Consider the following 20,407-nt stretch of genomic DNA (forward strand, 5'->3'; position numbering starts at 1 on the left):
TTGTAAAATTTCAACATTCAGTTGCCAATGGCAGGTGGACACGAGTTAATTTTGCAGTTTCTAACCCGTTCAGGTTCAGGTTTGGAACCTGGCAGTTGTTTTATACCAAGGAAAAAGAGCAACTTAAATTTCAATGTCATCTTTTTTAGTACAGCAAGATTTTACTCCTCTACACACTGACGCGTTTCTTTTTTTTTACATTTCACTGTCTACTATAAATAATATTTCTCTCTGGTTATTTCAAAAGACTTTATTGTTCCTATCACAGACACCTCTTTGTTGCATCTGTAATGGACAGTATAAAAACACATGATAAAGAAAATATACAACAGATGTTTAGCACCAGGTTCTTCAACAGAGCGCTGATCACAAGACTGGGGCCCCCCCACATCCCTCGTGTTGAAACGGCAACCATAGCGACATACATACGAGGGTAGTCACACAATACACACTACAGGTTTAAGCTTTGACCTACAGCCAGACATCTTAGATCTAACTGCCCTCTAACATGATACTGATCCAAGATTAGTGTTAATCATCTCTCTGGCCTCGTCTATCACACGGTTGATAAGCAAAGAGCAGTAGGCTGAGCACCAATGGAGGTTGGCATCTTGCTGCAAAAACAGAAACTAAGGAAATATTAACATCAACACACTTCCCACCTGCATTTAAACAGTAAATAATGCTAGTACATTTATGATAAACAATTAAGGATCTGTTATTTTTCCGCTTCATTGAGGAGAACAAACAGGTGGGGGAAAAAAAAGGTATGTGTAGCAATATCCTTTAAAATCACATTACATGGCTGTGGAAACTACTGAAGTAACATCCCAGGCCATCGGTACTTGTGTACATCCATTCATCTGTCAGCAATACAATAATTACTACATACTGATAAATCATCTGGGTTTGTATTGCACCAAATAGATTCTATAGTTTTACAGTAAGGTTTGGTAGTGGGACACGGGATGTGCAAAATATAGGGGAGGAATTTGTGTAGTGGGATTAATAATCTCAGATGGAATAGTGCAAGAAGTAGATCCGACACTTACATACAGTATCTGCTTTGGGTTAAAACAAGACGACAATCACAAAGATAACGGAAATGAAACAAGACAGATCCCACAAACCAACAAATTAATCAGAATCTACTTTACAACTCTACAACGCCATTTCTTCCATCACTTCACATATGACTAGATTTTGTGGGGCTGAATATGTAGTCTCATAGAACATGTATGTTGGGGTTAATTGCCAATATTGTTTGAAATATACTTTAAAAGAAATAATGACATAACATATTTGGTTTTTAGTACAGGTGGATGGCCAATTACTGTAGTTCAATACACCATTTTATATCTGGGGCCCATACACACACACACACACACACACACACACACACACACAGAGTGTTTGGGGTAAAGATGGGGCTTCTTTCATAAAGAAAACAAATAATAAAGAGTCCATCATTCACACATGTTTGGCGACTGGCTTGCAATACAACAGTGACTGAAGCGTCAAAGAAAAATATTGCAAACAAGGCTCGGATTGAGAGATCAATATACTTCTGCCAAATCTTAAAAAATAAAATAAAAAGTTTTAATTTAAACGGTGCGGTTAAAGTATGGGGGACTATAAATAAAAAATAATTAAATTCAGGGCTGTACATTTGTATGGTTTCAGTTTAAAGATTTACAATAAAAGGGCATTGTCTTAAATAAGTGGGGGCCTTGATAATGAGGTATGTTTTGGGGGAGGTGGCACTATCTTTATGCAGTCAAGCTTTGCCTTTCCTTCCAATACAGCCACTCTGACAGGGCGCACTGTATAAGCACTTATCCCAATAAACTCTGTTTGACGTAATGATTTGATCTACTATACGTGTTCAGAAAGACAAAAGGCAATAAAAAAAAGAAAATCTAACCTTTCTGTACATACATATCCATGGATAAAAATAGTGCAAGATCAAGCTTTTGTTAAGTTAGACTGCTACATAATTGCTGAGTGTAAGACTGAACCATCGTGGGATGGTCCGTCCACGTGGTCAGCTCAAATGTCCAAAGGCACCACGTTAAACCACAGTCCCTTTCCCCAGGCAGGAGGGGGCTTCATGCTTCATTTAGTTTTCTGTCAGAGAAGAAGAAGAGCACAAAATGGATGTTGTGGTGATTTGAAATTGAAGTTTTGCATAAAGTTGATATTCAATAAATGAAGGTAGTTACCAAACACAAAGTCGCACCATCTCGGCCCGGTTAGGCCCCTCACTCGCGATTGTCTCAACATCTTCGCTGGTGGTGGTTGTGGTGGTTCAGTAGACACAACCCCAGGACCTTTGTATTTGCCTTTCTTCCTCCCCACTGGCATCTCATCCTGCTCCTGGACTGATTTAGGTTCAGAACCGGCTAGCTCTCTTGATGTAGTGCTCCTTTTTCTTTCAGTTTTCACAGCTTTAACAACTCCTACCAGTTCTCTCTTCCTTCCTGCAAAGAGGTATGCAGAAGGTGACCCGTCATCCAGTGTCACAGTACAAGAATCCCACTCTTCCTCAGTTGATTCATTGTCTGGGGAGTTGATCTTCCTCAAAAACACTCGGCATTCCTTCAGTGTCTCGGGACTCCAGGCTTTAGAGCAGAGGTTCAGCTCTTTGGCTACATCCACATGCTCCTGAGTTTGGTCAACAGAGCTGGTGGCAGAACTGTCCTCCAAAGAGTCAGATAACTGATCTTTTGCTGATCTGCGTAATGCTTTACGTTTTTGTTGTAGTCCAGTCACTACATGTCCATTTGAACGACTTATAGCTACTTTTATGTTTTTCTTATTCCTCTGCCTCTTCAGCCACCTCTCCCTTTCTTTTCGTGTTAGGAACCTTGTCCTTGCTCTAAAAACAGTTGTCTGGTATTCGCACAATGCTCTGCTTCCCCACCATTGCGCTCCTTGATTGAGCCTGCCTGTTGCAAAACTGGGACCGAAAAGTTGTCGCCTAATACTTTCATTTCTCTTCCTCAACCTGCTTTGAGCCTGTTGGTGTTGCAAAGGACTTTTTGGCGTGGTTTTGGCAAATTTCTTGATGTGTTTGCGTAGCCGCTCTGCCTGAGGACTTGGGCTAACACTCTCTTCATTGGTGGTAGAACGAGGGAAGTGCATGAATTCGTAAGGATTACGGGAGCTGGCCTTTTTGACAATAGCCAGGGACTGCGTCTCTGTGGTCTTCATAAACCAGGAGCAGACCTGCTGCATGCTACAAGACCGTGGTTCGTCAGGAGGACAGTCGAACAGCGTTCGGACCATGGAGGAATGTTTCGACTTCCTGGTAAACGAACTCTTGCCTTTAGTGCCTAGTTTTGAATTGAAGGCAGTTTCTTTTTCTTGGTTCACAGTGTTTGAAACCCAAGTGTCAGAGATGAGTCTTATTCGCCTGGCAAGCTCCTGGTTCATAGTCTTTTTCTCAGCTGATGCTGCCCACCACCTTATCGTCTCTTTTGGGGTATAGATTGAGTCTACAGACACCTCCGCCACTCTGCTCAGGTCCTGAGAGAGGTTATTCTTCTCTTGTCCACAGAGCCATCTTCTCTCCCTTGAAGTCTCCAAACTACTCTGTTGCTCCCCCTGTCTCCTTTCATTGCTGGCCTTGTTCAGCAGGAGCTGTTTGGAGCGTCGTAGAAGAGCATTGCTGTGGCTGTATGATTTAGAGGTGGCAACAGCATGCAGAAAGTGAATTGAGGGCTTTCTCACTCTCATAGAGTGACGCACTGCTACAGGCTGATTTGGCAGTTTGTCTTTACTTTGATCCTTTATTTCTATCCCTTCTTCTGTTTGACCACTTTTGCTTGTTGACTGACGACTGATTGTCCAGGGCTCTTTGGCAGATTTGAATTCTGGTAGGAGTACTTTCTTTTGAATTGGAGACTGCCGAGTATCCTTATTTATCTGAATTTTACGCTGCCGAGGTGACACTGTGGTAACTGTGACTGAGATTCCAGATATTTTAACTTTAGCAGGTCTTCCTGGTTTCCTTGAGGGTGCAGAATCATCTCGTTTCTGACATTTGATGTTGCTGCTAGATTGAGGGGCAGACTCTTTTACAGGGCTGACAAAATTTAATTCCTCTGACAATTCTGTTGAGGCTGTTTTGATACTACCTGAGCTGGTCTTAGAGTTGTGCATTAAAATGCCCAAGTCATTTTTAAGGCCCACTGCCTGACAAGCATCATGGAATTCTGTTTGCAGCTGGTCAAAGCCCTCAGCCACCACTCGTTTGTTTCTCCTAGAACGGCCATACATTACTGTTATCTTAAGGTTCTTGTTTACATTCTCCTCAATGTCAGATGCTATAACAGATTTTCCATTTACCGTTTTTGCCCCCATTACTGAATCCACAGCCTTGCGTGGTCGACCAATGGGCCTCTTTGCCTTTTGCTCAAGCTGTGGTCCCAGCTTCTTTGGCCGGCCCGGACGCCTTTTTGGAGTGTTTTCATGGAAAGATATTGAGTCACCTGGTGATCTCTGGTTGTCAGCTCCAGATACACGCTTAGTTGGGGTACCTTCGACTGATCTTCTGGAACCTATTTTAGGTGATGATGAAGCTGACTTGGCTGGTGAAGAAGCCGACTTGGCTGGTGAAGAAGGGGCTGACTTGGCCGGTGACAAAGCTAATTTTGCAGCTGAGGTAGCAGACTTTAGTGGTGAAGAAATTGATTTTACATGTGAAGTAGCAGAATCAGTTCTCTCAATTTGTGTCCCGGACCATGAAGACTCTACACATGGGTCAAAGGATTCATGTGCACTAGAACCAGAAGATGCTGATTTGAGACTATATCTGACCCCTTCCTTATCCCTTACTGGTGATACAAACATGAGCTTTATTGGACTTGTGTACTGGACTTGGGAGTTGGGAAGGCTCTCAGCACAGGTAGCAGACTTCACTGGTGACATCCCTATTGGATGGGTTTTGGAGCGTTCTTGACGTTGTCTTTGAGTACTGTAGTCTTTTTGGAGATGACCGCAGCCTTCCACAAGGCTTGGCAGCACAGTCGCTGCCATTTGTCCTATTGTCTGAGCTCTGTTTTGTAGGACTCTTCACTTTGACAGCCACACTTTGTGGAAAGACCTGGTTTGTGGAAAGATCCTTTTGATTCTGTGTAGGATGGTCCACATTGCTCTCCATGTGTTGATTCAAAGGCAAGCTTCGATGTGTGCTCAGGTGAGGACAGAAGGGCTTCACTTCTTGATTCAACCTTGGTGTCCTCAGCATCTGGATCTTTGGAGAAAGCATCCAGTGTGCTAGATGTCAAAACCTTTTCATGTTGTGTTTCCTGGTTAAAGATGTTTTCAGAGAAACATGCAACATAGAACATCTTTCTGGGCTCTGTGACATAGGAGGAGAACCGCTGTGGAGGCACTATGTTTCTCCCGGATCTCCTTGAGTCCTTGGAGTGGTGCGATTGCCATTTCTGCTCAATAGGTCTATTGTAATCTTTACCTTTATCTGGTCTATTATCACCGCCAGAGCTTAGACCTGATGGGGCTTCTTCATCACGGGTCCCATCACTTTCAGCACCCATACCATCTTCTTTACAGGGCCTGCTACACTGTTTTGCTGAGGTTGCAGTCATCACCTGTGTTTGTACACTGTCACCCTTTGAGCCTTGTTTGCCATAGTTGCTCTGCAGCTCAGAGGTAGGTATTTGAGTGCCTGAGAGGGTAAGATCTTTTTCCTCACAGGATATTTCTCCTTCTTTCTCCTCTGCTTTAAGGATCTGAACTTCTTCTGTTACTATAACTGTCTGCATCTCCTCTTTTACTTCATCCCTGTCACCTTTTGCAGTGAACATTTTCAGTGGTCCCTCCCTAACTCTTTGACCCTCTACAGGTTCAGCACCTAGCTCCATTTCACTTTTAGACTCCTCCTTAACTAGGTTTGAGTCTGTGGATAATGTAGTTACAGAAACATTTTCATCTTTCAATCTTGGTCTCTTTCCTAATGGCAGCTTTCTCTTACTGTAGGACTGGTCAAACGTGACAAGCTCTCTTTTAGTTTGTAAGGTTTGCCTTCTGGTTGAAGCATCATCAGCAGGTGTTGCTATAGCAGCAAGGACTTCTTGGCGACGTCGAGAGCGGGTATTAGGTGACCTGGGCTCTTTGCTATCATGGCGATTGAACAGCTCACTGAGATTGTAGTCACTAGCACTGCCTGTGTGAAGCACTGTTGTGATGATTTCAGTCAAATGGGCGTCAGCCGGAAACCGCATGTTCTGACTGGTCGAGGGACACTGTGGCCACTCCTTTTCAGAGATATTAACCGCTGTGAAAACCAGAGGTGGGTCCTTCTCTATAGGCCTGATTGTCTCCTGTTTCTCACTAAAGCGATTCACATCGTCTTGCAGTGAAGTCCCACTTGGGTTCTGCTCAGCCTGACTACTTCTTCTTGGGGTCCTACATTCTCGCTCGTCTTCTGTGGCTGTATCCACATCTTTAATTATAAGGTCAGCTTCCTCCTCTTGTCTATAGTGAAGGAGGGACGGTGGCTTTTCATCAGTTTTCTTATTGATGTCTGATGTGATGGGGGACAGAGGAGGAGGAGAGGGGCTCTGCTCTCTCTTCAGGACAGGACAAGGAGGATCCCCATCTCCAACCCCTCTTTCTATTGTGTTCCTAACCTGCGTCAGACAGGCATGGTTTGAATAACAGGGACAGGAGTGGGGGTTGTGTTCGTTACAGCAGATCGATGAGGAAGGGCATAAACTGGAGGAGGGAGTGCACAGTGAAGGGGATTTAGATAACGAAGGAGAGGATGGAAATGAACACACTTTGTTGTTCATACGACCTACAGCCAGGCTTTGGCAGGAAATGCAGTGCAGCCTCATGGGGTACATAACAGTGTAGGTTTCCCTCCTGCTCCTCTGTACACAGCAGTACTTCAAGCCCAATGGAGGGTCACTTTCACAGTCTGTTAAAGGGTAGTGACGGATGCTACAACTCGTTGTGGAATCTCCTGCATGAAACATTGTGCTGCCATGACCTTGATGACCAAAATCAATTAACGGGTTGTACGGGCTGCTGTTGTGGGCTTTACATTCACTGAATGGGACTGCATTAGGGCTAAGAATATCCTGTGGGTTTACGCCACAGTGACAGCAGTGCGATTCAGCTTGACCTTCATCTCTGATAAAGTCCTGATGTGCCAGCTTCAGGATCTGATAGAGTAAGGAGTGGTGTGTTGAGCAGAGCGAGCTGAGAACAGCACCCAATGCAGAGCTCTGACGATACTTAGTCCCACGATGTCCTGGATCTCCACATTCTTCCATAAATGATGGCAGGGAGCTAGAGGCAAAAATATAAAAAGATTGGAGTTTTACTTATAGCTGAGCCCAGCAACAACAAATACATTCTCACACAGACTAACTATCAGGTCTGATTATGCGTTAAGCAATACCATTATAAACTTTATGTGTTAATTCCATCAACCTCTGGTAAATGATTTCCACTTTATCCGTATTTGAAAATTCTGTAATCCTGCGGACTGTTTAGTGAAGCAAGCATTTTCGGGGGTTTAGTGACAGAACCAAAAAGACACCTACAGCTATTCACACCAATCCAAATAGTTATTACTCTTCTATCAATTAATTTTCCTTGTTTTTATTATTGCTGTATTATTAAAGTTGTTTGTAGCCTGCAGCATGTGCCAACGGCAGCCCACTGCATTGTATTCATTTGCTAACATCATTAGAACATCTTAATGAAATCCACGTTTAACAAAATGCGATAACGAACATGTTGAAACCCACATATTAGTGATTGCCTTTTGTTGCATTCACAGCCACTTCTATGCAAGCGAGGTCTGAACTGGGTTAGAAAGTTTTGTGGTAGACAAGATGCATAGATTTTTCTAACCAGTATTGCCAGTGTCAGATTTTGTCATGCCAGCATGAAAAAGTATTTCCTTAAAAAAAACAATTGTCCCAATAAACTGTTCACAATCTGCAAGACCCTGAAACAAAGCATTATGTTAGTAAAATTATGACAGGCGACTGATTAGAGAACTGTTTTATTGTTGAGTTGCTGAAGGCAAACAATAACATTCTGCTAAAAGCAGAGGGAACGATTGTAAAACGCTTAAACCAAAAGGTTTATTTTCAACAGAACTTCCAATAACAAACTTACAGCTCAAAGAAACATGCTAATGTTCAAATCAACAGTTAAATCAGGTCCTGTAAGTGATTTATTTCACTTCTAAACTAGTAACTGATTTTAATATATTATCAAATTTGCTTATGCGTTATATATTGGATAGTATTTCCAACACTTTAAGTTAGGTTGAAATGGACTGGATGCAGTATAAGAGTGTTACATTCTGTAGTGTTCATGTTGAGTTTGTTACAACCACATTTAATTCACTTAAATTATTTCATCTTAACATAAGCACTAAACAACCACAATAGTCAAGGGTGTCATTTTAGGACTAAATAAATTATATGGGCTAACATTTAAAAGCGTTCATGCAGCAATACACATTTCACATTGCATCAAAGTGCCATTACAAATCAATAACTACAACAATCAGACTAGTAAAATTACAGTTCTGAAGCACAATCAATAAATAATTATGCAGCAACAACACAAAAAAGTTTCTAAAATAAAAATGCTTCTTATAAATCATAGTGCAATAATTGATTTATCCATAAATACCAGATTTCTGTTAAGTCATTTAAAAGATTTGCCAGCAGTGAAAAGAACACATTTTTTAATTAAGCTCAATTTGAAAACAAGCCCTGGTGTGTTCCAAGAATATACTGCAGTTAAACTTATACATTGAAATACTTATACTTTTCTATTTCTCAAGAGGTGATTAGGCTTGTTAACAAACTGGCCCTTTGATATAAATAGCAGATAATTCCCAGAGTAGAGACATCATGCTGCACTATGCTGTGGCCCCAGATACAGGCACTGTGTACCGTTAGGAGCGGAGACATTCAGGAGCGGAGACATCAGTATTTGTAAAGTTGCCAAAGTTACAAAGGTTGAAATTCAGTACAATCTGACCAAAAAACTTTGAAAAAATTAAATACTTTTACAATTAGTCTTAAAAATGACAAATAACACATACAAAGACAACCAACGAGGACAAATACTTGCACCAAGAATATCTGCTTCCTGGTGCAAGCCAAGAACATGGCAGATCTCCTGTAAATGCCACAGGGCAGAATTTAAGCCATTAAAAAAAAAACCCGGCTGACTGACCGTATAATAATTTTCTTGAAGAAGTTTAAGTGTTGTTGATGGCAATACATTTACACCTATGTGTTGTTCCTTGAGAGATAAACAGCTCGCAAGTGTTCATAAGCTAATAAGAGCTCATATCCCAGCAGGTTCAGTATCATACCACAGAGGCCTTGACGTGAAACCTGACACCGGGCTATAGGCAGATAAAGTTCAGAGGTATATGTGGCAACGAGGTTAGAGCGATATATAGAGCGAGAGACAGGCAGGCAGACATCGCAGCAAAACAAAATCGAAGCAGCTTTGTGTGGGTAACCCTGAACTGCTGCTTTGGTAGTAGTACTGTTAATGGAAATAGGCCCGTCTCAGAGGCAGACAAGAGTGTACACGCAACATTTAGCATTTCCCCAGACACAAACAAAGAAGCCTGTAAGCCTTGCTCTGAAACAAGTCATTGTCAAAACAACTAACCTCCAGTAGCCTACAAAATCAACCATCAAAAACATTTAACCCTATCCATGCACTAAATCTCTCATGTTTAACACATTACAATGCATTGGAATTAGTTAAAATAAGCTTCTTTGTTGTAGCTACGCCTCTTTGTGCCAGGGAAACGATCCAGTAGAGTAAAGTTTTAAGCAGCAGTCATGTATGAGGTTTACAGTAATACAGCTACAGTAAATATCTGTGATAATAAAACAACATCTTTTACAAACAGTACACAAACACAATAACATACATTTCCCAAGCTTATCAGTGCACATTTTAAAACATGCTGCACATTTGCATTCCAACTACACTCAGACTAGCTTGCACAAATAGAGAGGAGAACTAATGGACACAAAATGGCTTTTAAGCTAATCTCTTCAACAAAAACTCATAATGAAGATGTAGCCACGACAGCAGTTTATACTGTACAATCTCCCTATTTGTAGAGGTGTTCAACAATAGCAATGAGTTTTTAATCTGTTATAATGGCTCTAAGTCACTTCAGTAGCCTAGGTAAAATACCCAGAGCAAGAGATAGAAAGCTGCAAATGACAATCATCAACGCTCCATTAAGAAGGAGCTTTAAGAATTGAATCAAACCTGAATAACCTAATAGCTAGCAAACATGAGAGTCACACTTCATTTCTTAACTCTAAGAGGTCCACAACTGTTTCTCATACTTGATCCTGGGCAATCTGGTGGACAACAATCAATGTCAGTTTTTCTCCTTGGAGAAAGAACTGATCTTATAGACATGAAAGCTAAGTTAAGAACTTCCTGAAGGTCTTTAAGGATAACGCTGGTGTTATATTGTCCTGTTGTTACCAACAAAATCCCTAACAAGACCAAAACCAACCACCTCAAAAGTCTTTGTAGCCACAAATTGATTAACAGTGCACTACAACTCAATTTCATCCAAAAATGTCTTTATGTATGTAAAATGTAATGCACACCTGGAAAACAGGGGCACAGGAGAGTAATATCAATTGAAAAAGTAGTGGACAAATGCAAAGTTTCAGTTATACCTGATGAAAGTTTAGGACAACACATTTTTTGCAAACAATGTGCACATCTTCCACTTTTCCATGAAACATCTGTAATTCTGGCCACTTCGAATTTCAAAATATCAGGCTCTGGCCACACAGACCAAAACCGTTTTGGTCTTTCCAAGTGATTTGTTGATAACTGTAAACAGAAAATATAACGGAAGCCATATCCATTAAGATCTTTTGGCTTTAGTGATAAAAACTGAAGCTACGAGGAGTTTGTTGAGTTTAGGAGCCCCTGTGAACAAAAGCTGCACTGAGCACCACTGCCTCCTGAAAAATGCTGCATCTCGTAACTGCTTTTAACAAAGCCCAGGAATAAGTTAGAGAAATACAGCAAAAAGTATGACTATCACATTACAAACACATAGTTAAAAGACCTGAATATCAATATCCATATACTTTGTAAAGGCATGTGTTGTGTTTAAACAAGTGTCTCCAGAAAACATGTATCTTGTCAGAGGTGAAGAGTTCAAGTGTTGAGGAGTTCTAGAGGCGTTATGTGTTCTAGAACATCTTTGCGTCAGCAGCTGAGGCAAGAGTCCCTGAGTTAGTGGAACAGGTCATGGTTCCAGAACCAGACGAGTTGGAATTGGATGAACAAAAGTTGGCAGGTTTCTTCTTGGGCGGGTTCTTCAGTGTTCCAGTACGCTCTTTGACTTTGTATTCCAGCGTGCTATGGGGCACCCCATAAACCCCCTGGGCCTTGGACACGCTCATGCGACCTCCCATCACCATAGTGATGGCCTCCTCTAACAGATCGTGGTCGTACTGGCGGTATCGCCCGCGTTTCTTTCTTGGTTGCTTGTCTTTATCCCGGCCACCTGCCCCGTCTTCTGAATCCTCCAGTGAGGACCTGCGTGGTCCCAGGCGATGAGGTGACTGGTTGGCACTGCCAGGACAGCCATGTGGTAAGAAAGGAGGTCTGAGTTTGAAGAGAGACGAAGGTCTCGCATTAGCTGTCGATGAACTGGCAGTACCCTCCATCGATGAGGTACGTTGATGTAGGTTTTCAGCCACGCTGCCATTCTCAGCCGAGACCGACCTGTTATGGTCAGACATGGAGCGGACCTGAGGAATACGCAGGGACGTGGGTGGCTCCAGACTGGGAGTGGGGCTTGGTGGAGGCTGGAGAGCATCCCTGAGCTGGGGGAAAGAGTGGGGGAGGGTTTTCTGTAGACCACTCGGCTGATAAAAGGTAAGAGAAGATGAAGGGAAACTCAAGTCTCCAGTATCCTCTGCAGCTCCTCCAATCTCTGCCCGCTCTGCCCACGCCGCCACCTTCTGCAGAACGAGACGGGCTTCGCCGCCCAACATTGATGACATCACATTGTATGATGTCACTTCATCCCTGAAATCTTTGCTTCCTGGTGCATGTCGATGTAGCATCCCCAGGCTTCCCTCAGCCCAGCCGTCCAGACCTTGCTTCAGGGTGTGAAGGGGTATTCCGTAAAGTAACGCGGCCCGCTGCTCCTGCAGCCTCCCTGAACGTATATCCTTCAAGGCCTTGGACAGCAACCCATCAGACAGCTCCAAGCTCCTCTCAATGTACTCCTCCTTCTGCCTGCGCTGCCTCCTAAGGAATGGAGGACCAAACAGCAGGGTCAGGATGGAGGTGATGGAGGGGGTTTGATTTTGGCATAGGGGACAGGGGGAGTGCAGAGCGAGGGGTCCACTCATTTATGCATTGGGTTGGTAACATCACTGCGACTGTTATGTTTCATGACTGTCTGTTCTCACACACTGCTGCTGTGTGTCTCTCACGCGAGCACATTCTTTGTGTGTGTGTGGCAAAGCCTCTTCACGTCCAGGTGGGACTGTCTGTGAATGGCTGAGGGTTACTTTGGCGCTCACACACAACCCTTGTAGTTTTGTGATATCCTTCAGCGAGAGTCCTACACGCTTGAAGGTTGAATAATCAAACTCATCATAACTGGATCAGTAAAAAAAGGAGGTAAAATTGTTATGAGGTACTGCAATGTTCTCCTCATTGTACAATCCTGTTGGCAAATGTTATGGTGCCATTGCTGTGACGTTACCGCTCAAAAGATAAAAGAGTCAACCCCATAGAACTAAAACACCAAACACAAGCTAGCTCTTCATCATGACAACAATGAACTGATATCATATCATTCAGGCAAGAGAGCAGCGCTGGTAAAAATGACAGTAATACAACACAGGATTGATGTTAACCTTCCAATCTTAGCCATGCCACACCTTAAAAGAAGAATGCAATAGACAATAGTGCTGAACTAAGTTAAAAATGGGGATTTCCTCACATGCAAAGTAATGTTTTAGTCATACTGGGTTTGGACATAAATGCCTAGGTCATGTCAAATGTAATATTGCATTTGAGAAGAACCCCCAGTTTTAACTAAGTGTAATGATGGGTTTTCCTTGTGCATTTTGCCACAAGGCCGCATACCACTAACATTAAGAGCCAGAGGCCATCCAATAATTAAAAATAAACTCTTACCCTGAGGCTTTTCGATTAGATGACGCTGATGAAGTTACTGAGCAGGCATGGTTCCTGTTGGAGAGGTCTAGCACGGCATCTGTTACAAGAATTAATTTGAACTAGTTAGGGTTTGAGTCACAGTGGTTTGGAACCTTCACTGGGCAACAGCGTTGCAGTCTTAAAACTTTAGAGATGGAAACATTATTTATCGGCATTAAATACACAATATGTTTGATGCTTTCCCTACCTGGGTCGCTTTCACTTTCTTTCTCGTCCCCTGTTCGGCTCACTGTGAGGTCCAGAGGGGCATCTGATGTTTGTGACAGAGGTGATGAGGTCCTTGTTGTAACACCATTTGTACTGGTGTGAAGTAGGCACTTGGATGCATACTCCAAGGCAAACTGATGTATCATCTTCTTCATTAGCTCCTCTGCAACCAGAGGGATGTTGGAATCGCAGCCCAGGGAAACATCTGATGAAAAAGGCACAGGTGCAAAGAGAAGTTAGAAAAAGGCTGGATTCGACTTAAGAAGTATGATATCTATACCTACAACAGTGCTTTACAATGCTTTATTCAACCTCATCTGATATGAAGTGTGCAGTACAAACACAAGCATTTATTGTTGATCACATCAGTCCAATCCTTTCGATTAACCATAGTTGTCTACAACTTTTAACAGCTGGTATGAGATAAAGATTTCAAGTCGGAGCCATATCTCAATTCTGGCACCCAACAACAAAGCAAGATGACATTTTCGATATGTAACCTAATAAGGTCTATTTTGGAACACTGATATAAATGACATGCACCAGGATTTCATCCATATCGCCCACCCATATTGTCCCTCGATTAACTGTTGACGAACATCTGGATTATCCAGAGAAACGGGACCTTGTGTGTGAAAAGATCAATCAAATGTAATGTTTAAACAAATTAAAACCACCTCCATGTGACTGGTGTGTCAGCAACAACATCAGAGAAGGATATCTTACACTTTATCACATAAAAACTAAACTATTCACATTGCAAATACTCGGCATCGTGCGCAAATTATATTTGACAATTTGGCGGTGGTTACACTCATTAATGTCTGCAGACAGCAGCACTATTTAGGCATTTATAATAACTAAATAACTACAAAGTGAAAGCTAACAGCTGTGCGACTTAGATAGGAGCTTTAGTGTATCATAAGTTGACATGTTTGTGCCCATGCTCCTCAAGGCTCACCTTTCTTGTAAAACACAGCTTGGAGAAACCTGTGCGCTGATTGGCTGCTCTCAGAGATAGTTTGAGCCTGACAGGGAGAGTAATCAGAGGGGGAGGAGAGGGGCGAGGTGGCTGCAGGTACTTGATCCTACAAGAACAACAGAGAAAAGATACTTTACTGACTGTTTTTATTATCATGAATAGAGTTTCTTTTATATTCTATATCAAACAATATAATTATCACTACTGTCAACTGCTGAGGATAACTTAAATTGTCTTGTCTAAAGACAATTTGTACAAACATTATATTGTTATTATATAATATTTGTTGATCGTCTTGACTAAAAACATGCTTACACTGCTGAGTTTGTCCAGGGGAAGGTTGCAGAATGAACATTGAGAGCAACTTCTTTCTGGGGACCAGTCATCCACGTCTTCAGGTTCGCAGTCTGAAAGACACAACAACACATAACCAGCCGTTATTACTTAAAGGTGTCAAACAGCCTCCTACTGTGGCCACAATATTATAATATAATATATATATATATATATTTTTAAAAGGCAGTAGTGGTTTCCAAACGGCATTATCACACCAATGTTATGCTAAGAGAACAATTTACATGCAAAGATGGTTGTAAACGATTGTGAGCAATGTTGCAAATCAAAGAGCAGGACTGCATTGTAACAATATTGGATTGGTTAAAGTGGTTGTTTTCTCTATAAATGGTCTCTCAATTAAAGTTCCAGAAAATGTATTATGATATATATATCTATATATATATCTATATATATATATATATATATATATATATATACACATTTTGATTGAGATATAAAAATATATGATATTATTTATATTGCCCACACTTGGTTGCCATTAATAACTGCTGTTACAAACACACTAGGGAAACTAGTGGTTGATATTTATTAAAAATGACGATTACACTATTTTAAAAAGCACTAACCCTAAAATTCGACAATCACAAAGAAATATGCAACCAAATAAATGAATGTCACTGAAACATTGTGCTTGAGCATTCATCATGACTGCCAGGTCTCTATAACACATCATCTGATTATGTTCCTGTCTAGCCTCGCTTAAACTCCAGATGGCACTGCTGACTGCATTGAGACAACAGATTGTGTGAAACTGTGTCTTTTAGCTTCTAGTGCAAGTGGCCTGTGATAGCAAGCCACAAGCGGATGGAGATAATACGGGCTACGGCGAGTTAAGCGTGGTGAATATCTAAGGTGTATATCTATCCCTGACAGACGTAATGGACAAAGTTGCAATGATTTGATACACTTCATTTCAAAGTGGACTTGATACGAATCAAATTAGCGGCTAATCAATTAGCAATTCATTTCAGATTGTATATCAATTACTATTATTTGTTATCTGTACCTGAATTAAGGGTATGCATTTTGACTGAGAGGGCCTAAAGAATGAGAGCGGACAAAATATTTTGTCAAAGCTACAAGGAACTGAAAGTATTATTACAAGTGACCCCACATAATGTTTACCTATTTGCACCATGTTGGGCTGTCTCCAAGATGCGTTTTTCACCAAAAGACGGCACCTTGGTTCTAGAATCAGTTTCATCTAAATGCATCATTTTCATCAATGCTATCCAGGCTTATGTCTTTGCAAATAAAATACTGTATTGTTTAATTCATTAGCTTTAAACAGGAGCAATTAGGGGCTAATGTACCATGTACCTATAGTGTTGTTTTGTCTTGTTTGATACCATGCGTGTAGCAATTATTAACAAGGTTGGTGGTACCACTGGTATATTTTATGATATAGCTGCATGTTTTGTCAACTGCAAACATTGTATTAAGTTTTCTTTGCCGTTTAACTTTTGAGTATGAAGTACTTCCAAAGGTTGGACATCACGTTGGCCTGCAGGACACTGTACAGAGTGGAGTCGGATGTTTTCAGGAACTTAGTGACGTGAAGTCAGCAAAGGTATGCGATTACAGGATTAAGCAGGTGAGGAGTGGGTCATGCACAGGAGACTCGTTTGGCGGTTGTGCAAGCATATTTTCAAATCTAAAATACATTTTCAGTTACTTGCTAGATCACCACGTTTTACCACTAGTGTCTGTGTGAGGGTGCCGTATCAATCTATAATTCTATACATTTATAGATCATTAAAAAAAGATTATATGAATCACTTTATATAGGAATATATAACCATTCCGCATTCTTTCCAACAAAAAAGTAATACGATAATATTATATACCTGAATTTCACATACAGTACATCATTTACTGTGATTTAATCCAACATGTATCATCCTACTACTAGAGAACCAAATATGTATCAATCTATTTCTGAAAATACTAAATAATTTATTCCTGTCAGTCATATTTTCTAAAAACGTCAGTACCCTGCTGTTAAATAAATGTGACACATTTTTAATAATTGCACTTAATTGAGTCAAACTTGTGCATTGTTGGTTTTGCTTATTTACATTTTTTGTTGAAAATATAAAATATGCCTACATTTCCAAAGTGATGGACTCTTTTTTAAATGTACACATAAAAACCCACCATCAAATAAATGCAGGTCCCTCAGCAGTGGGCCACTGATTCCCTCCAGAATGCTTTCAAACCCTGCAAGACAAAATACACAAACACAATCAGTCCGTGCTGATATGAACAACATATGCATGTTTGCATTACAATCGAGTGATTTATGTTCCTCCCATTTTACGAGTGGACCTTGTTAGACCAGTATGACTGCAAGAACACAGATCTGAGAGAAAGGTGCACTACAGACAGCTGTCACAAACACTTGCACTGTTTAATAAAGAGTCCATATACTCACTTAAAAAACAACACGAATAATAAATATAATTCGTGAATGGTATTAACATTGATACTTCAATGTGTTTTAGTTATTTTATTTTTACAGTAAGAGTTTAATGTCACTGCTTAAACGTTACAAAGCAGTACCAGCTAGCTTCGAGTGAGCTAGCCTAAAGTTACCGGCTCATGTAGCATTAAAACTGTGCAAAATAGTAAACGGTACGAGGAAAACTGTCACACGAGACCGCTGAACTGAGTGCATTTCTCATATTGCACTGACATTAGCAACTCTAACGTAGCAACAACCCCTCCCCCAAAAAACATCAACAGTGTTAATGCTAGCATAGCATGTTAGCAAGACATTAGCATTGACAACATATATCACAATAAACCAATTTAGCCAACAGTGTAGCTTTCAATTAATTACCAAATGCATGATACGCCTTAATGCTAAATATACGGTATTATCTCAGTCATTTATCAAATCTGACGGAGCTAGCACTGGTGAGTAGCAAGCTAGCTTAGAGGGACAAAGAAAAGGAGCCAAACTCGACGGGCTAGCCAGCTGGTAAACATTAGCCTGCCAGCTTAACTTAACGGCTAACGCTGGCCACCTATGGTGCCCGGCTACTAGCTTAGCTATTAGATAGCTAGCATTAGCTAGCAATTTAACATAGCGGGGGGTAGCGATCCCTCAGCTAGCGGGCGAAATCACTTTGAAGCACGTTGAATTTTTACAAAATATGAAACTGCAAATGGTTCATACCAATGCAGTGTATCAATTTGTGTCGCCAAGAATCAAGTTCCCGCCGAAACCCTTTCCTTTCGGCCGTGCATTTGGAGCACTGCACGTTCGCCATTCTGCGTCCTTCCTCCCCCCTCTCGCTCCCTCTGTCTGAGCGACAGGAAGCGGCTGTGAACGGTTACCGCTGCCGCACTCAGCTCACAGTCCACCGCTAGAGGGAGGGAGGCTTTAGGTAACAGGGACGTGTTTACCCTGAATTGAGTCTCAAAGATAAAACTCCCACTTTCCGCCTTCTCTTTATGCAACCATAGATCTGTTTGTAATCTATAGATAGATGGAGATAGATATAAGAGTTTTACGAGGGTCTTATAGCCTAATGTCATTGATCCTATATTGTTGATGTGGACGATCCTCTCCTGTTGGTTACTCATGGGAGCTGCAGCTGTAATATAGTGTATAACATATTGTATTGTTCACTCTCAGTGAGATATATGTATATGTATATCATGTGGGTAGATGGTCACATGACCATATAGGCTAACCGACTCATTAATGCCCATATACAGTATGTTCATGTGTAAACACGCTATTGGCTGCTGTATTATATACTGTATCCATGTGTGATAGGTTGACTTTGATTATACTTTTGCTGTTTAAATATGATTCATGTTTATATTTATAGTGTATGTATGTTTGTGTCCTTTTTTCACTATAGTTTATTAATTGTACAATTTATTTTATTTTAATATTATTATCATACTGAAATATATGAAATATAAAACATGTATACGTGTAATGAATGTATTGAATTTTTCTCAGTAAAGTTTAAATGTATATATATATATATATATATATATATATATATATATATATATATATATATATATATATATGTAATTTATATATCAATACCCTTGATGAAAGCCATAGCCATAGTGTGGCAAATGATCAGCTTCATGTTTTCTTATGTAATTAAAGGGAAACAGATGGACAAAATCATAATTCAGTAATCTGCCTCAACGTGACTGTTGTGTCTATTTTATGGTTGCAGTCATCCCATAAGCACAAACCAAAGTTTTGGGGGATTTAAATAACACAGCTTGGTGCTCACGAAAAGTGTGCTGAATGCTAAGGAATTGTTCTGTATATTACAGTGCTACTTGCGTGTTAAATGCGAAACTGGTGGTAAAATGAAGGACTAATTAGTCTGTAAATAATGCATCAGGTTTACCAGACCTCATATATCATTGGGCTGTACAGAATAAAGGTTTTATATACAGATTTAGCAAACCCAATGATAAACAGTTTTGTAAAATCATCTGGGACACTGAACAATAGAGTAAAACCAAACTTGACCGTTATCCCTCTGTCTACATATTACCTACAATACTGCTCCTCCTCAGTGCAACCACATGAGGGCAGCAGAGAACTTTAGGTTTTTCAGAATCGGACGGCATCAGTTAGGTCCCGTGTGCATTAACATGTAGAACACAGGGTCACACGTGAAGTAACTTGATGATGTGGTCTTCAGTATCATTCATCCCATTCTCCAAAACCTTATGATTATAGTTTCTTTGTTTACATCCAGTCATCAGGACAGCCATGCCCCAGACCCTTAGAGGCCCCACATGCTCCAGTTTCTTGTGTGCCAATTTGTCTGTAAAGATTGTAACTTAATTGCAGATTTAATGGGATTATGCTCCTTCCGAAATCACATCATCCTCATAGATAATGGCCTTTAAGATGGGTCTTGCATTATCTGGGGGTCTTGAATATATATATATATATATATATATATATATATATATATATATATGTGTGTGTGTGTGTGTGTGTGTGTGTGTGTGAGTGTGTGTGTGTGTGTGTGTGTGTGTGTGTGTGTGTGTGTGTGTGTGTGTGTGTTAGAAAACAAAACAAGAATATCCAGCAAACATATACAGTAAACTCTAAATAAACAACACATTAATAGTAATTTATATATTACATGTGGATTTGTTTTGTCTGCACTGTACCTGCTGGGCACTTGTAACACACAGAAAATGAGCAGAACAAGGTCTCAACAGGGGTTTTCAGCTCCGGGGCCCCTTGACAGGTCAATCTGGCTATGCATCCCGTAATGCAAAACATCAGAACGGCATGAGAACAATCTACAGAAACCGGGGGTTCATAGAGAGTTTGTGAGTGATTAAGTGAGGGACAGAGGCAGGGAGGTCGATTAGACAACATATGACATTGAGTTAGAAAGAGCTCGGAGGGATGTAGAGCAGATAGGGAGATGTGATTGAATGTTGAGTTAAGAGGAGGCAAGTGTCACAGGCCCAGGTGGAATTCGTTGTCACGGTGACTTAAAGCGTGGTTGCAGTGGAGATGGTGATGAAAGACTGCGGCTTGGTGAACAGCACTTCTGGGCCAAAGCGTGACCAACAGCATAC

General features: G+C 40.9%; 1 protein-coding gene across 2 annotated transcripts; it reads right to left on the reverse strand.

Moving 5' to 3' along the window:
- Nucleotides 1–234: 234 nt before the first annotated feature.
- On the reverse strand, nucleotides 235–18,178 carry lcorl (ligand dependent nuclear receptor corepressor-like). Of its 2 annotated transcripts, XR_003833477.1 has the most exons (8): nucleotides 17,997–18,178; nucleotides 16,973–17,035; nucleotides 14,774–14,865; nucleotides 14,438–14,564; nucleotides 13,457–13,681; nucleotides 13,228–13,306; nucleotides 2,223–7,320; nucleotides 235–2,127 (listed from the first exon to the last, which is right to left on the reverse strand). XR_003833477.1 is itself a non-coding variant. In XM_029448969.1 (7 exons), exons 1-7 carry the CDS (start codon nucleotides 18,088–18,090, stop codon nucleotides 11,259–11,261), a joined length of 1,749 nt encoding a protein of 582 aa, XP_029304829.1. In that variant the 5' UTR covers nucleotides 18,091–18,178; the 3' UTR covers nucleotides 8,365–11,258. The 2 variants fall into 2 exon arrangements, 1 of the variants encoding a protein (XP_029304829.1); XM_029448969.1 differs by lacking the exons at nucleotides 235–2,127; nucleotides 2,223–7,320 and adding an exon at nucleotides 8,365–12,327.
- Between the last annotated feature and the right edge of the window lie 2,229 nt (nucleotides 18,179–20,407).

This window comes from Cottoperca gobio, chromosome 1 (genome assembly GCF_900634415.1).
Source record: "Cottoperca gobio chromosome 1, fCotGob3.1, whole genome shotgun sequence".
Classification (NCBI taxonomy): domain Eukaryota; kingdom Metazoa; phylum Chordata; class Actinopteri; order Perciformes; family Bovichtidae; genus Cottoperca; species Cottoperca gobio.